The sequence below is a fragment of the Schistocerca serialis genome, chromosome 3, assembly GCF_023864345.2.
Source record: "Schistocerca serialis cubense isolate TAMUIC-IGC-003099 chromosome 3, iqSchSeri2.2, whole genome shotgun sequence".
Lineage (NCBI taxonomy): Eukaryota > Metazoa > Arthropoda > Insecta > Orthoptera > Acrididae > Schistocerca > Schistocerca serialis.
In genome coordinates, this window is record NC_064640.1 from 46,948,774 (window position 1) to 46,964,674 (window position 15,901).

Sequence of the window (15,901 nt, forward strand, 5' to 3'; positions counted from 1 at the left end):
TATTATGAAGATGCCATGAATTGAGATTTGCAATGCATATTATATCACTTTTGTGGCCTGAGTGTGTATTTTGCTATTATATGCATGATATCTTATTTTATTGATTTTTATTCATATGAAAATCAAAAGTGTAGTATATGAGTAATTTTGCGAATTTGTTACAGTCTGTAAACTTCATAGTGAGATCAAGTGCCGTAGTTCAGCTCAGTAGATGTTGGTGGAAGTCAGTATAATTTGCGCCAATAAATTTAAATTGAAGAAAGACCCAATTGTTGTTATATGTTGCTGCCACATATGTGATGAAAGATTGGAAAGCAATTACAATATTTTATCCTAACCTACAGTGTGTTACATGTTTGGCTCATGCTGTACATCATGTAGTTCTATTGGTACTTTAAAATTTCACAGTGTGAATACACTGATACAGACAAGGTAATTGAATGCACAAAATACAGAGGGTTGATACTGCTGACAGCATTAATTAAGTCATGTGCTGACTGTTTTCCCAATTGAAGTTTTTCTGAGAAGCACCTGTACATATTGCTGCATTTAGAAACATACTGCCAGATTTAGCTTTGCCACCAGAATGTTTTTACTGTGATAATTTTGATTAAGTTGTCAGTAAGAGACCATGAATTCTCACAGATCTACTGAAGTTGACAAGTCTTCGCTGTATTGCAAAGCCCTGAATTACAACAACCTGTATCTTTTTCCCCCATCCATTTTAGGGTTGTGAACAATTTGGAAACCACTATTGCAGCTTGTGTTATTCAGTACAAGAGATTTGAAATAAGACCAGATTTACATCAAATCAAATTTTACAAATTGTCCTTCAGTAATAAGAAAGTTGCAAACCACAAGTGGAATCTCAGACAATTATTGAAGATGTTGAAAAAATCTTTGCAGTCATCCTGTGGAGAAGGGGGTGTTGCTGCTTTTAAGATAAACATAGTTATCAGAACAATTCCCAGGTTGGATTTTATGAAGTCGACAAGAAAATATTTTGTGGCTGAAGTGTAAGAGACTCTCAACTTGACCCCACTTCATCCAAAATTTCTTCACTTAAGTATGCAACTGTCACATCTTGTGACAATGAAATATCATTTTCTATGTACAAAAATATTCTGTCTGGTAAACGGATGAGCAGAAGTGAAGAAAAGGAGGAGAAATTGATTAGTGTGTGCTGTTTTCTAAGATAGTAAAAATCAATATAGAACTGAATACCACAAATTTTTATTGTTTTGCTTCCTTATTGTGCATGTTTGATGGTATGATAGTGCATCTATGCTTTGTGAATGTGTAGTACATGTAAATCTGGGCCCTAGCAACAAAATTATGAATAATTTAATAAGTAAAGGTATTGACTCAATAAATAGTTGAAGTACTCAGAGAATCTCCATAACTTACAATCGAAGTTTTTCACACAGTTTAATATAATAGCATGTTCGAAAACTGTGCAGTTAGGTGGTACGCTCATATATATATGTTTCACTTTTCAATTTCATATGCTATACTTGTTTTAAATTGGTTTCTGACATTCCATTGTATTTGTAAGTACTGTTCTCTGTTAGATCTGTTTACTTCTCTTTAAACCAAAAAATTGCTTTGTTGTACTGTGTTATTCATTACTGTTCATGTGCTGCAGTTGCACAGAGTGGCATCTTTTCATTACGTTGCTCACAGTGAAAAAGAAGTTTCCGCATTAATTGAGTTACTTATCACACTGTGAAGTGAAGGTGAAGATAATAGTTTCAATGATGTAGTAAGTCATATAAGAGGTAATGAAACTCCAGTACATTTTCGTTTTGATAATGTATGCTTATGTGAAAATACATATTAATTTACTCCACCCACACCTGTAGGAAAATAGAAGCATCAGAGGTATTGCTATATGTGTTTTAATACTCAGTTGTTTCCAAAGAGAAGGAAGGATACAAGGTATCAGTTTTCTGAGTGCAATGTCAGTTTGTTTATTATTAATTGCTTTTAAATTACTAATTTTTGAGTTCCATTAATGACTCAACAATTAGAAATTTCAGAGAAAATCTTCAGCAGTTAGACTGGGATGAGGTGTAAAAGGAACCTGATGCTAATTTAAAATATAACTTATTTCATGATATACTTGTAAGAGAATTTGAAAACTCTTTCCCCAAGAAAGTAGTTAAATCTAATTATAAGAAACCATGCAAAAAACCTTGGTTTACGAAAGGAATAAAAATGTCTTGTAACCACAAAAGGAAACTGTATCTAACAACAAGAAAGAGTAATGACCCAGAAACAGCCAAATATTATAAAAACTACTGTGATACATTAAGAAAGGTTATTCAAAAGTCCAGAAGCATGTGCATCATGTCTGAAATTAATACCTCTGATAACAAAATCAAAACAATTTGGAATATTATTACAAGGGAGACAGGGCAACCAAGAGTACAGGATGATGGCATTACCTTCAAAGTCAATGGAAACTTGACAAACAAGAAGCTGGAAGTCGAAAACATTTTGCATAATCCTTTTTTAAATGTTGTAGAGAAAATAGGATCTAAATGTTCATTAGGAGAAGCAAGTCAGTTAACTGAAGAGGCCTTACCCACACCATTTGATACAATTGAAATTCCACCCACCTCTCCTTCTGAAATTAAGAAGATAATAAACTCTCTCAAGAATAAAAGCTCACATGGAATTGATGGCATTTCCAGCAGGATAATAAAAGCTTGTTCCCAAGAGATAAGTGGGATTCTTAGCCATATATGTAATAACTCTCTGAAGTAGGGTATTTTCCCAGATAGACTGAAGTATGCCATTGTTAAACCACTGCATAAAAAAGTGGATACGTCTGATGTCAACAACTACCGCCCCATCTCTCTTCTGACTGCCTTATCCAAAATTCTTGAAAAAGTAATGTGTTGTGGAGTAGCTTCACACTTTTGTAAAAATAAAAATTTAACAAAATGTCAGTTTGGTTTCCAGAAAGGTTTTTCAATTGAAAATGTTATATATACTTTCACTAATGAAATATTAAATGCTCTGAGTAACCGGAAGTCACCTGTTGGGATTTTTTGTGATCTCTCAAAGGCTTTTGATTGTGTAAATCATGGAATACTTCTAGATAAGCTCAAGTACTGTGGTATGAATGGGACAGCACTGAGATGGTTTAAATCATACCTAACTGGAAGAGTGCAGAAAGTTGAAATAAGCAGTTCACATAATATGCAAAAAAACTGGTGATTTCTCAAACTGGGGAACAATCAAGAGTGGGGTGCTGCAAGGTTCGGTCTTGGGTCCTCTGCTGTTCTTAATATACAGGGTGTTACAAAAAGGTATGGCCAAACTTTCAGGAAACATTCCTCACACAAAAATAAAGAAAAGATGTTATGTGGACATGTGTCCGGAAATGCTTAATTTCCATGTTAGAGCTCATTTTAGTTTTGTCAGTATGTACTGTACTTCCTCGATTCACTGCCAGTTGGCCCAATTGAAGGAAGGTAATGTTGACTTCGGTGCTTGTGTTGACATGCGACTCATTGCTCTACAGTACTAGCATCAAGCACATCAGTACGTAGCTTCAACAGGTTAGTGTTCATCACGAACGTGGTTTTGCAGTCAGTGCAATGTTTACACATGCGGAGTTAGCAGATCCCCATTTGATGTATGGATTAGCACGGGGCAATAGCCATGGTGCGGTACATTTATATTGAGGCAAATATTCGTGCAGTTGACGATAACCCTAATGTCAGCGCCAGAGAAGTTGCTGCTGTACAAGGTAACGTTGACCACGTCACTGTATGTAGAGTGCTACGGAAGAACCAGTTGTTTCCGTACCATGTACAGCGTGTGCAGGCACTATCAGCAGCTGATTGGCCTCCACGGGTACACTTCTGCGAATGATTCATCCAACAATGAGTCAATCCTCATTTCAGTGCAAATGTTCTCTTTACGGATGAGGCTTCATTCCAACGTGATCAAATTGTAAATTTTCACAATCAACATGTGTGGGCTGACGAGAATCCGCGCGCAATTGTGCAATCATGTCATCAACACAGATTTTCTGTGAACGATTGGGCAGGCATTGTTGGTGATGTCTTGATTGGGCCCCATGTTCTTCCACCTACACTCAATGGAGCATGTTATCATGATTTCATACGGGATACTCTACCTGTGCTGCTAGAACATGTGCCTTTACAAGTACGACACAACATGTGGTTCATGCATGATGGAGCTCCTGCACATTTCAGTTGAAGTGTTCGTACGCTTCTCAACAACAGATTCGGTGGCCAATGGATTGGTAGAGGCGGACCAATTCCATGGCCTCCACGCTCTCCTGACCTCAACCCTCTTGACTTTCATTTATGGGGGCATTTGAAAGCTCTTGTCTATGCAACCCCGGTACCAAATATAGAGACTCTTCATGCTCGTATTGTGGACAGCTGTGATACAATACGCCATTCTCCAGGACTGCATCAGCGCATCAGGGATTCCATGCGACAGAGGGGGACATTTTGAACATTTCCTGTAACAAAGTGTTTGAAGTCACGCTGGTACATTCTGTTGCTGTGTGTTTCCATTCCATGATTAATGTGATTTGAAGAGAAGTAATAAAATGAGCTCTAACATGGGAAGTAAGCGTTTCCGGACACATGTCCACATAACATATTTTCTTTCTTTGTGTGTGAGGAATGTTTCCTGAAAGTTTGGCCATACCTTTTTGTAACACCCTGTATATTAATGACTTGCCATTCTATATTCATGAAGATGCAAAGCTGGTACTTTTAGCCGATGATACATGTATAGTTATCACACCCAACAGACAAAAATTGACTGGTGAAATTGTAAACAATGTTTTTCAGAAAATCATTTAGTGGTTCTCTGCAAATGGGCTCTCATTAAACTTTGACAAAACACAGTAGATACAGTTCCATGCAGTAAATGGAATGACACCATTAATAAATATAGACTTCGATCAGAAATCTGAAGCTAAGGTAGAATATTCAAAATTTCTAGGTGTATGCACTGATTAGGGGTTGAACTGGAAAAAACACACTGAAGATCTGCTGAAACGGTTGAGTTCAGCTACTTATGCTATTAGGGACATTGCAAATTTTGGCAATATACATTTCAGTAAATTAGCTTACCACACCCATTTCAATTCTCTGCTTTAGTATGGCATCATATTCTGGGGTAACTCATCATTGAGGAAAAGAGTGTTCATTGCACAAAAGCAAGTAATCAGATTAATTGCTGGAGCTCATCCAAGATCATTCTGTAGACACTTATTTAAAGAGCTAGATATCTGTAGCCTTACTATATATGGATGATCTTCACTACTCAAGGCTAAAACTAACTTTGACTCAGAAGGGGGTAAATTATGCTGCCACAAAAGTCTTTGGTCACTCACCTAATAGCATCAAAAGTCTGACAGATAGCCATATAGCATTTGAAAGGAAATTAAAAGAATTTCTTAATGGCAGCTCCTTCTACTCATTAGATGAATTTTTTGATATAGTTAGTGGGTAATTTCCCCAACCCCCACAAAAAAAGTGTCATGTACTATTTTGTGTAATGTAATATCTTGTATAGACACCTTTTATTAACCTGACATGTTCCACATCATTATGAAGTGTCGTATTTATGATCTATGGAACAAGCACTAATCTAATCTAATCTCTAATCTAAATGTGACCATACTATTTTGTTGGTTTGTTGAGTTACTGACTTTCAAGGTTAACTGAAAGCTGGTTCAACACTTTATAGAAATCATAAAGAGAGCAGACATACAAATTTCTTTTCTATATAGTGTTTCAATTTACTTTGTAAAACCCATTTCTTTTTTTTAAAGAAGGCAATAGTCAGTATTCAATGTAAACTGAATTTCAAAACTCTCTTCATCTGCTTTGACCAGTTAGCAGCTGGCATGATCTCTCTTCTCTAAACTGTTGTTGCAAGAGTGACAGCACATTCATTCATTCATCATATTCTGTAAAACCCAACATGAAGGAGAGCCTTCAGGGATGTGAAGCAGGTCAAGTTATAAATTAACAGGCAGAAGCAACCACTGCTGACTACAATCCAAATATTACAACCCTGCTACCAAAAAGTAAATGAACTTTAAATATAAATAAACTGAATGCAACACAATAGTCATTTGGACTTGAATATATGCTACATGCTACTTGGTACCAGTCCACTGATAGCCACTGACATTGCACTTAGAGACTTCTTACAAAGGTGATGCTGATGTAATCACATCAGTGGAGAGTGGTAGAGCTGAAAGAAGAGGTTGTGGAGAGAGATCCTGGTGAAGTAGAAACTCATAGCATGTTGGAGATAGACATGGTCATCTCACAGAAATGGCTCCATCAGACTGACTGATGACACGGAAAATGGAAAAGGGTGCGACATTGGGTTATGCATAGACAAGCCACGGTTGTAGCCAACAGTGGTCCCAGTATGCAGGACTCAGAAAAGTTGTGGAGTAATGGCTCAGACGTGAGGTGGAGTGAAGGAATTAGGAGCCAGTATGGAGAACTTAGAATGCGACTTGGAGTAAAGAAGTCTGTAGCCAGTACGGCAAACTTGAACAGGACCTGGAGTGAAGACTCATACATTACTCTGAGCATATGACAGCACTGAGCACTGGAATCTTTGATTCAGGGGCTGGTGATCATAGTCAGCACTATGGCCTGGAGCAACTCCCAGTGCTAACTAGCTCTGGTCAATTGGGTGGCACCCTTTATAGCCACCCAGCAGAAGCTTTCTTGATGAACAGTGAGCACGTGATGTATGGAAGAGAACGAACACCCACAGTTGCAGCACTAATTGCGGTGTCTCTCACAATGCAGACAGTGAGACTGTGGCACCACATATTACTGTGGTAGTTGTCGGAGATGCAGTTGACAACAAACCCGATTTGAATGTTTGTGATTATATAGTTTACCCGGCATCTCTTTCGTGGTGTCGCCAGTGGCCCGGAGAGGTGGCAGCCTGCAGTACCCATCTGTGTTTCATACCATTGGATCCCATGGGGATACTGTTGTGACTCGCCAATCATTCAAAGTGCCGCCGCGCAAGTACGCTCGTCCTCTACATGCGGTGCTGTCTGCCAGCCATGCAGCAGCTGCACCACCTAAGCGGCCAGCCAGCCAGTAGCCGCTAGACTTGGACTCAGTGCTCATTCAAATGTTACAGTGCTCACATGTCTTGCTTTGTCAAATTGCTCAGTGGCTTATATGTGTTGTGTTGTTTGAAATATATGTATTCAACTTGACGTTATAACAATTGGCGACGAGGTAGTGGATTTTTCCTTTCATCTTTCACCCACAGGTTTCCATGGCTACTGTCGAGCAACTATTGCAAGGTCTCATTGAACAGCAAATGCTTCAAACATCGGCGATTCGCGATTTTGTCGCGGTGTCAAATGTGGGGCGTTTCTCGTTGTTGTCCATATCTCCTTTCCCTCCTTACAACGAGGCGGCGGAAGACTGGTCTGATTATGAAAAACATCTTCGACAGCACTTCTTGGCGTTTGATGTCACAGACGAACAAACATGTAAGTCTCTGTTCCTTTCCTGGATTTCACCTCGAATGTATCGGTTGTTGTCGCAATTGGCTCCTTTGAAAGATCCTGCGTCTTTGTCCTTTGCTGAAATGTGCTCACTTCTGTCCGTCTATTTTCAAAAGCATACACATGTGGTAGCCTCTCGTGTTGCCTTTTATCATTGTCAAAAACAACCAAATCAATCCTATCGCAGTTTGGCTGCTGAACTTCACGGCCTCAGTCAAAAGTGTTAATTTGTTACTGAAGTTCACAAAGAATCCTATGCCGATTCCATGGTACGGGATGCTATTATCCGGTCGGCACCCGACAAAGAAGTTTGGCAACGTGCCCTTCAGTTGGCAAATCTGACTCTAGATGAAGTCCATCGCGCAGTCTTTTGAAATTTCTTACGCCGCTGTGGCGCAAATAGAGGCATGGGGTGACGTCGGGGACATACAACCTCTGTGCACTGTTGATGACGCGTGCGGTGCGTCCCTGCCGGCCGACGTGGCCACAGTATGCTCCCATGCGCAGCCTCGGCCTAACCGTAAACAACCCTCTAAGAAACTGCAGCAAAACCCCCGGCAACTTCCTTCATGTCTGAGGTGTTTTACGAAACGTTCACGCGAGGATTGTCTCCAATGTTGGGCTGTGTGTCACAATTGCAAAAAGAAAGGTCATGTGTCTTCCGTTTGCAAATCCGACCGCATACATGATGTTCATGAACATGACGCTGATTCTGATTCTGTGTTGTCTGTCAATTGCACTTCTTCCCTTTCAGGGAAGTTATTCCTCACTGTCCAAATCCTTGGTCGGGATGTTCGCATGCAGGTGGATACCGGTTCTGCTGCCACTATAATTAATTCTCAGACATATCTTCAGTTGGGTTCTTCGCTCCTATCACCTCTCACTCGGCAATTACGGACGTACAATAAACAGAATATTTCTCTCTTGGGACAATTTAATGCTGAGGTATCTTACAAATCCATCTTTCGCACAGTTCCCATATTTTTGGTCGACCAGAGTAATGCAGAGAATCTTTTTGGTTTCGATGCCTTTCGCGTTTTTGGGTTCTCCATAGACGACTCTGTCAATATCGTCTCTGATGCTATTCCTTATGCTCAATTGGATTCCTTGTCGACGACATTTTCGTCCCTTTTTTCTCCTGGGTTAGGCCGTGCAAACGACTTTGAAGCTCATATCACACTAAAACCCACTGCTCGGCCTAAGTTTTTTTGGGCTTGGCCCATTCCTGTGGCCCTTCATCATAGGGTAAAACGGGAGCTGGATCGTCTCACTACTTCAGGGGTCTTGCTTCCTGTCACTTCCAGTGAGTGGTCCTCTCCTGTCGTTGTTGTTGCTAAGCCCAATGGTGACATTCGTCTCTGTGGTGATTTTAAAGCCACTGTAAATGCGCAATGCCTCATCGACACTTACCCTATGCCCCGACCTGAAGAATTGTTCACTAAACTTGTGGGATGCCAGTATTTTTCCAAAATTGACCTGTCAGAAGCTTATCATCAACTTCCTCTCGACGCTGCTTCCCAGCAGTTTCTGGTCCTTAACACGCCTTTCGGCCTCTATCAATACCAACGATTGCCATTCGGGGTTGCCAGCGCCCCTGCTCTCTTTCAGCGATTCTTGGAACAATTATTGCTCCCTGTCCCTGGGTGTATAAATTACATGGACGACATTGTTGTCATTGGCTCCACCACTGAAGAACATCTTCAGAACCTCCGCACACTTTTTCCTGTCTTACAGACTGCCGGTCTTAAGTGTAATCTTCAGAAATCACTATTTTTTCAGGCATCTATCACGTACTTGGGGTTTCAACTCTCTCGGGATGGTATTCGTCCGCTTCAGCAAACTGTCGCTGCGATCGATGCCCTTCCTCGCCCTACATCTGCTAAGGAACTGCAGGCCTTCTTGGGGAAAATAGCATACTATCACAAGTTCTTACCATCTGCTGCTTCGGTGGCTCAGCCGTTGCATCGCCTGTTGTATAAAAACGTGCCTTTTCACTGGTCCGCGTCATGTGATGCGGCTTTCCAGAAATTGAAGACTATGCTGAAACAGGCCCCGTGCCTGTCTACTTATCGACCTGGCCAACATCTTGTTCTTGCCACGGATGCCTCTCAATACGGGGTCGGTGCAGTCCTTGTGCACCGTTTTTCAGACGGCTGTGAATAAACCATTGCTTATGCCTCCAAAACGCTCACGGATGCCCAGCAAAAGTATTCTCAAATTGAAAAAGAAGCTTTGGCCATTATTTATGCTCTTCAGAAGTTTGGTGTTTTTCTCTATGGATCTAAATTTCATCTTGTTACGGATCACAAGCCGCTTGTTTCCTTCTTTCATCCATCATCATCACTTCCCGACAAGGCTGCACACCGCCTCCAGCATTGGGCTCTTTACTTGTCTCGTTTCAATTATGAGATTCATTTCCAGTCAACGGCTCAACATGCGAATGCTGATGCACTGTCTCACCTTCCCATGGGGACTGATCTGACATTCGATAAGGACGAACTTTTGTGTTTCCATCTGGATGTTGCCAAGCAGCGGGTTGTGGACGGATTCCCCATCACAGGGGACCGGCTGGCGGCAGCTACGGGTTCTGATCCTACCCTCTCCTGGGTTTTACGCTGTATTCAGAAGGGTTGCCCAGATCATCCGTCTGCTAAGACTTCTGACCCATTGCGGAACTGCTATGCTTTGCGCTACTGCCTCACAGCTAGGGATGGTGTTATCCTCCTTTCCACCGACAATGCTTCGCCGCGTGTTGTGGTACCTGCGTCTTTGCGTGCTTCGGTCTTGCGCCTCCTTCACCAAGGGCACTGGGGTGTGTCTTGCACAAAATCTCTGGCGCGCCGTCATGTTTACTGGCCTGGCATCGACTCTGAAATATCACACATGGTCGCTGCCTGCAGCCCTTGTGCGTTACAGGCCGCCGCCCCGAAGTCATCTTTGTCACTGTGGCCTTCGCCTGAGACACCCTGGGAGCACATTCATGCTGACTTCGTGGGACCTTTTTTAGGTACTTATTGGCTCCTCGTAATTGACACCTACTCTAACTTTCCTTTCATTGTCTGTTGAACGTCGCCTATCACCGCGGCAACCACAAGTGCTCTCGCCCGCATTTTTTCTTTGGAATGCCTTCCCTCTACTCTTGTTACTGATAATGGTCCGCAATTTGCCTCTTCCGAATTTGCGGATTTTTGTGCTCGTCATGGTGTTATGCATGTCACGGCCCCTCCGTTTCATCCACAATCAAATGGTGAGGCTGAATGACTGGTCCGCACCTTTAAGGCTCAGATGCGGAAACACCTGACTTCTTCTGCTGCTGATGATGCGCTTCTCCAGTTTCTGGCTTCTTACCGTTTCACCCCCATGGGCGACCACAGCGCGGCTGAGCTCCTACATGGCCGACAGCCCCGCACGCTACTTCATCTTCTGCGACCTTCCACCTCACAACCGTGGGTGCCTTCGCTGGGCCGGTTCACTGCTGACGATCTTGTCTGGGTACGGGGATATGGCAGGCGGCCAAAATGGAGTCCAGGCCGCATCTTACGACACCGTGGCCGACGCCTGTATGAAATCCAGACGGACATGGGTGTTGCAGTGTGTCATTCGGACCAGCTTCGGCCTCGTGTGCCGGCAATGCCTGTTCCGAACGTCGCTACACCACCTTCAGCTCTACCGGACGCTCAGGATTTTGGTGTGTCTCATTACTCACAACACAGCTCTCTCACCATCATCTCGGTGCCAGTACAAGAACAGACGCCACCATGAGACGTGCCCATGCAGGAACCGGATGACCATCATCTGTCGGAGCAAATCTACTTGCCTCCTTCTCCTACGGATGCCGACACATCGCCCATGTCTCCGGTTATATCAACTGGACTTGCCGCATCGGGCAGATTGGTGCACGGGGCCCTAGCAGATTCGACCCCTATGTCTCCGGTCATCTCGACCCGTTATCACCGGGGACACTTCTGTCCGCATGGGAAGCCTCCTCCTCGAGACTTTACGGCCAGTGAAACAACGCCTATGGACATTAGCACTCTACAGGCCACCTCCATCAAGACCAGTGAAAAAATTTCAAAGGGAGGAAAAGTGTTGTGACTCGCCGATCATTCAAAGTGCCACCGCGCAATTACGCTCGTCCTCTACATGCGGTGCTGTCTGCCAGCCATGCAGCAGCTGCGCCACCTAAGCGGCCAGCCAGCCAGCAGCCGCTAGACTTGGACTCAGTGCTCATTCGAATGTTACAGTGCTCACATGTCTTGCTTTGTCAAATTGCTCAGTGACTTATATGTGTTGTGTCGTTTGAAATATATGTGTTCAACTTGACGTTATAACAGATACTACATGCACTAATAACAAATTATAGTTATCCCTAATATACTCAAATTGATAATTATGGTAATTACTGCTAGATTAGTTTCTGTGGGTATGTCAGAAGAGAAACAGCTACTGCTCCTCTCTCTGTACTACTCAGCTGCTGTTAGTATGTAATACTTTAAACAAATCATTTATGTAACTTATCACAACCAATTGTCATCTGCCCATATACTGGCAAAGTCAAGATCTGTGTAATACAATAATTTGAATTATTCAGAATTACATTCTTGAGTCCGAGTATTCTGATAAGTTTCAGGAGGAGTGGTCAATGTAGCATTCTTTTACTTTGTTCTTAAATAACTGGGAATGTTTAATTTTTATGCCTAATACCTACTGACAGTCTTTTGTAGACTTTTGCACCAGAATAGGAAACTTCGTTCTGAACCCTTGAACCCTAGAACAGGGGTCATAGTCTGCTTCAAGATCATAAAAGACAGTAAATGAATCAGAGGGAGAGAGACAGTACAATATTTGAATGCAACTGAAACACTTCAAAGTTGAGAGGCATCAGTACCTCTAATATGATCATTCACAGGTAGGAGTTGCTGTCAATAAGGCTGGCCTGTGGAGAAGATTGCACTGTACAATTAAATGGTTGATTGTAGTATTTGTGAAAACATAAGGAGGAAATGAACACAGGGAGTAATAAAACATCTATAACCTCCAGTACATGTACACTATTTTATCTTCAGGAAAGCCACAAGCAGTGTTAGCTACTCTGATGCATATTTGTAGTTGTGATAATGCACTTGGTAGTACTTAACAAAATAGAACTGTTGATGTTGTTGTCATGATGATGATGATGATTTTGATTTTGGTGATTTGGGTTTCATAATCCTAATTTACATAAATTTTTCCAGGTAATGTTCTTGTCTGCCATTCACATGGCTGTGATATTTCATTCTATCCATTTCCTTTGTTTACAAAAGTAAAAGAATGTTTTTGATAGTTGCATAGTTACATTGAAAAATATTGTATTTTCTAACAGGTGAACCATATGGTAAATCGTTTAAACAGAAGAAATTTCTTAAGCCCAGCAGGTGGCCCACAGATCACCATGAATCAGGTACATTTTCACTACACCTATGCTGTAGCCATGGTTTGAAATTAGTATTTCACTTATGTGATTTCTGTAAATACTGACAGAATAATACATGAAATTGGGTTTGTATAGCCTACAGCTAACATTTTTCTCAAATTCAGTCAAATACAAGGTGGAATTCAAAATTTTCGGGACTGTCGCTGCCATCTGGAAAGTAGGAGTAGTAGATCTTTGCACCGCTAGGTGGCGAGAGCTGTATATCTGATGAGTCAGTGTGCGGAGTGACATTCAGCTGGGAGGATGTGTTGTGTGTCCACAGTGATTTCTGTAATACTCTGTGTTTGGTGCGTGGCGATTTTACGATGGATCCGCACAGAGAACAGCGCGTATGTATCAGATTCTGTTTGAATCTCAGGAAAAGTGCTATGGAGATCCTTGCAGTGATTCAACTGGATTTACAGTTGACCCAGAGAGAAAGCAACAATCGTCCCAGTGGAAGAGCCCGGGCTCTCCAAGACCCAAAAAAAATGATACAGGTGGAGAGCAAAGTGAAGAGCATGATCATCATTTTCTTTCATACCAAGGGAATTGTCCACAAAGAATTCATCCCACCCAACCAAACAGTGAATTCCGCGTGCTACTGTGATGTTTTGCGATGGCTCTGTCAAAATGTGCGGCGATGACAATCCAAACTTTGGCATCAAGGGAACTGGCTGCTGCATCACGACAATGCGCCCTGTCACACATCCCTGCTCACCAGGACCTTTTTGGCAAAAAACAACATGGCGGTTGTACCCCACCCACCGTACGCGCTATTCCCAAAACTAAAAGTCAAGTTGTAAGGCCATCGGTTCGACACTCTTGAGAGGTTTTCAAGAAGCATCGCTGGCAGTAATAAACACCCTCAAAGAACAGGACTTCTAGAAAATGTTTTACCAGTGGCAGAAGCGCTGGGACCGGTGTGTACGTGCGGATGGGAACTACTTCGAGGGTGATGGTGACCATTTGTGCAAAGATGAGGTTTTCAACAGATAGTCCCACCAGTCTCGAAAATTTTGGATAGCACCTCGTATTATTTATACTTGTTAGTTGGATCATTTGATTCTTTTCATAATGGAAATGTTAGGACAAAATAAATGTGAAACTTGGAAGCCTGCATTAATTAATTATACAACTATAAAGTTCATGTGTGAAAGTCCCTTGTTATTTTGATGATTTTATTTCAAATTATCACCAGTCTGTGAGAGTTTCTCACTTTTTGAGATAAATATGTAATAACTAGTTTCCAGATTTCCATGCAAATACATGTTTGTGCAGATACTGTGAACTGCATGACCATGGCATTTTGCTGTATGCACTTTATTATTGAAACTTGCAAATAACATGATAGAAATAACTTTCTAAAGAAGTGCACTAAGTGTATGAAGCCAGTAAAGAAATTAGATTTCTTATACACAACTGGTTGTTTATTATTTCATTACATACAACTACAAGTGCTGCAGATGGATAAAATACTAATCCTACAATTATTCTTCTTGTTTGTATTTTTTATGTAAAAATTGTTTACCCACAACTTTTTATGTTTATTAAGGTATTGTTTTATTGACAGAAACTTTCTGCACACCAAAGACGCCAAAAAGACAGTATAAATCTCATAGCTGGTCTGATGAAGCCGAAATATTTGGTAAATAGCACTCACCATTTAAGCTGTCTTCTTTGCTTGTGATATATTTAATCAGCTAGTAAATAGATCAGAAACACTAATGGAAAATTATTACATGGTTCACAGGTGCAGAGTACACAAAACCAGCTCATCTGGAACATGACCGTAGATCTCTTGGCTGGTTTGATGGTGATGAAATTTCAGGTAAATCCTTCTGTTAGATGATTGTAAGTAGTTCACAATTTAATCAGTGTGTGGAGAAACAGTACAGCACTGAAATTGTCAGTTTTTAATTGAGATAGCCAAAATCACATTCGGGTCTTCCTGTGAGTTGAAGCGAAGTATAACTAATATATTGTGTGTGCATTTATGAGGCTCTATGTTATTGGATGGAAGAATGATACAACTCTGGGAGTTACAATTTTCTTCTGCCCAATATCGTATGTTGTTCTTGCCACTAGAGTTTGGCATGCACAGACATACCCGTAAACCTGCAACCTTGTTGGAGGTTATCAGTGGTGTTTGTTCAGTTGAAAGAGGGAACGGTAGTTACCCTTAAGGCGTGTACCTGTATAATAATCAAATACCTACATAATGTCTAGTAGTAAGTGTTCAGATGATAGTGAAGATAAAGAGAGAAATGCAAATACATGAAAACATGAAATTATCCTGAAGCATGGGAGAAAACTGCAAGAAAGCAAACTCGCCTTCATGGAGAACAGTATGTCACTGAAAGGGGAAAGGTGGGAAGAAAGCTGCTGGGTCAGATTGAACTTAAGTTCTTTCTTTATACCATTAAATGATGTAAAATGTCAACAAAGAAAATTAATGAGTTAAATGTCTATTTTTTTCCTTTTTGTGTGGTGCAAGAAGAAGGGCATGTTCAATATAAATCAAGCAGAAAAGATATCAATTTTGACTAATTTGTGTCAAGGAGGTTCTAAAGACCAGCAAGATATGTATTTGATTGGCCTAATGGAATGTTGCAAAGTAGCTAGATATCATCTAAAAGGAGAAACCAAGCAAAAAAAATAGGACCACAACATTCTCGTATTTTTCGATTCCCGGTGGGGTCAGGGATTTTCTCTGCCTCATGATGACTGGGTGTTGTGTGATGTCCTTAGGTTAGTTAGGTTTAAGTATTTCTAAGTTCAAGGAGACTGATGACCATAGATGTTAAGTCCCATAGTGCTCAGAGCTATTTGAACATTCTCGTATTTTACACACATCAACAAAAGTTTTCCATCACCTCGGTTCTGAGAGT

The 15,901-nt window shown here is 41.3% G+C and overlaps 1 protein-coding gene across 1 annotated transcript in view; it reads left to right on the top strand.

Annotated features, from left to right (window-relative positions):
* LOC126469698 (uncharacterized) overlaps positions 1-15,901 on the top strand; it is an 894,140-nt gene that overhangs the window by 563,167 nt on the left and 315,072 nt on the right. Inside the window, exons 27-29 of the mRNA XM_050096872.1 lie at positions 12,921-12,998; positions 14,584-14,658; positions 14,764-14,841. Of these exons, the coding sequence (XP_049952829.1) occupies positions 12,921-12,998; positions 14,584-14,658; positions 14,764-14,841 (231 nt within the window). The remainder of the gene's footprint in view (positions 1-12,920; positions 12,999-14,583; positions 14,659-14,763; positions 14,842-15,901) is intronic.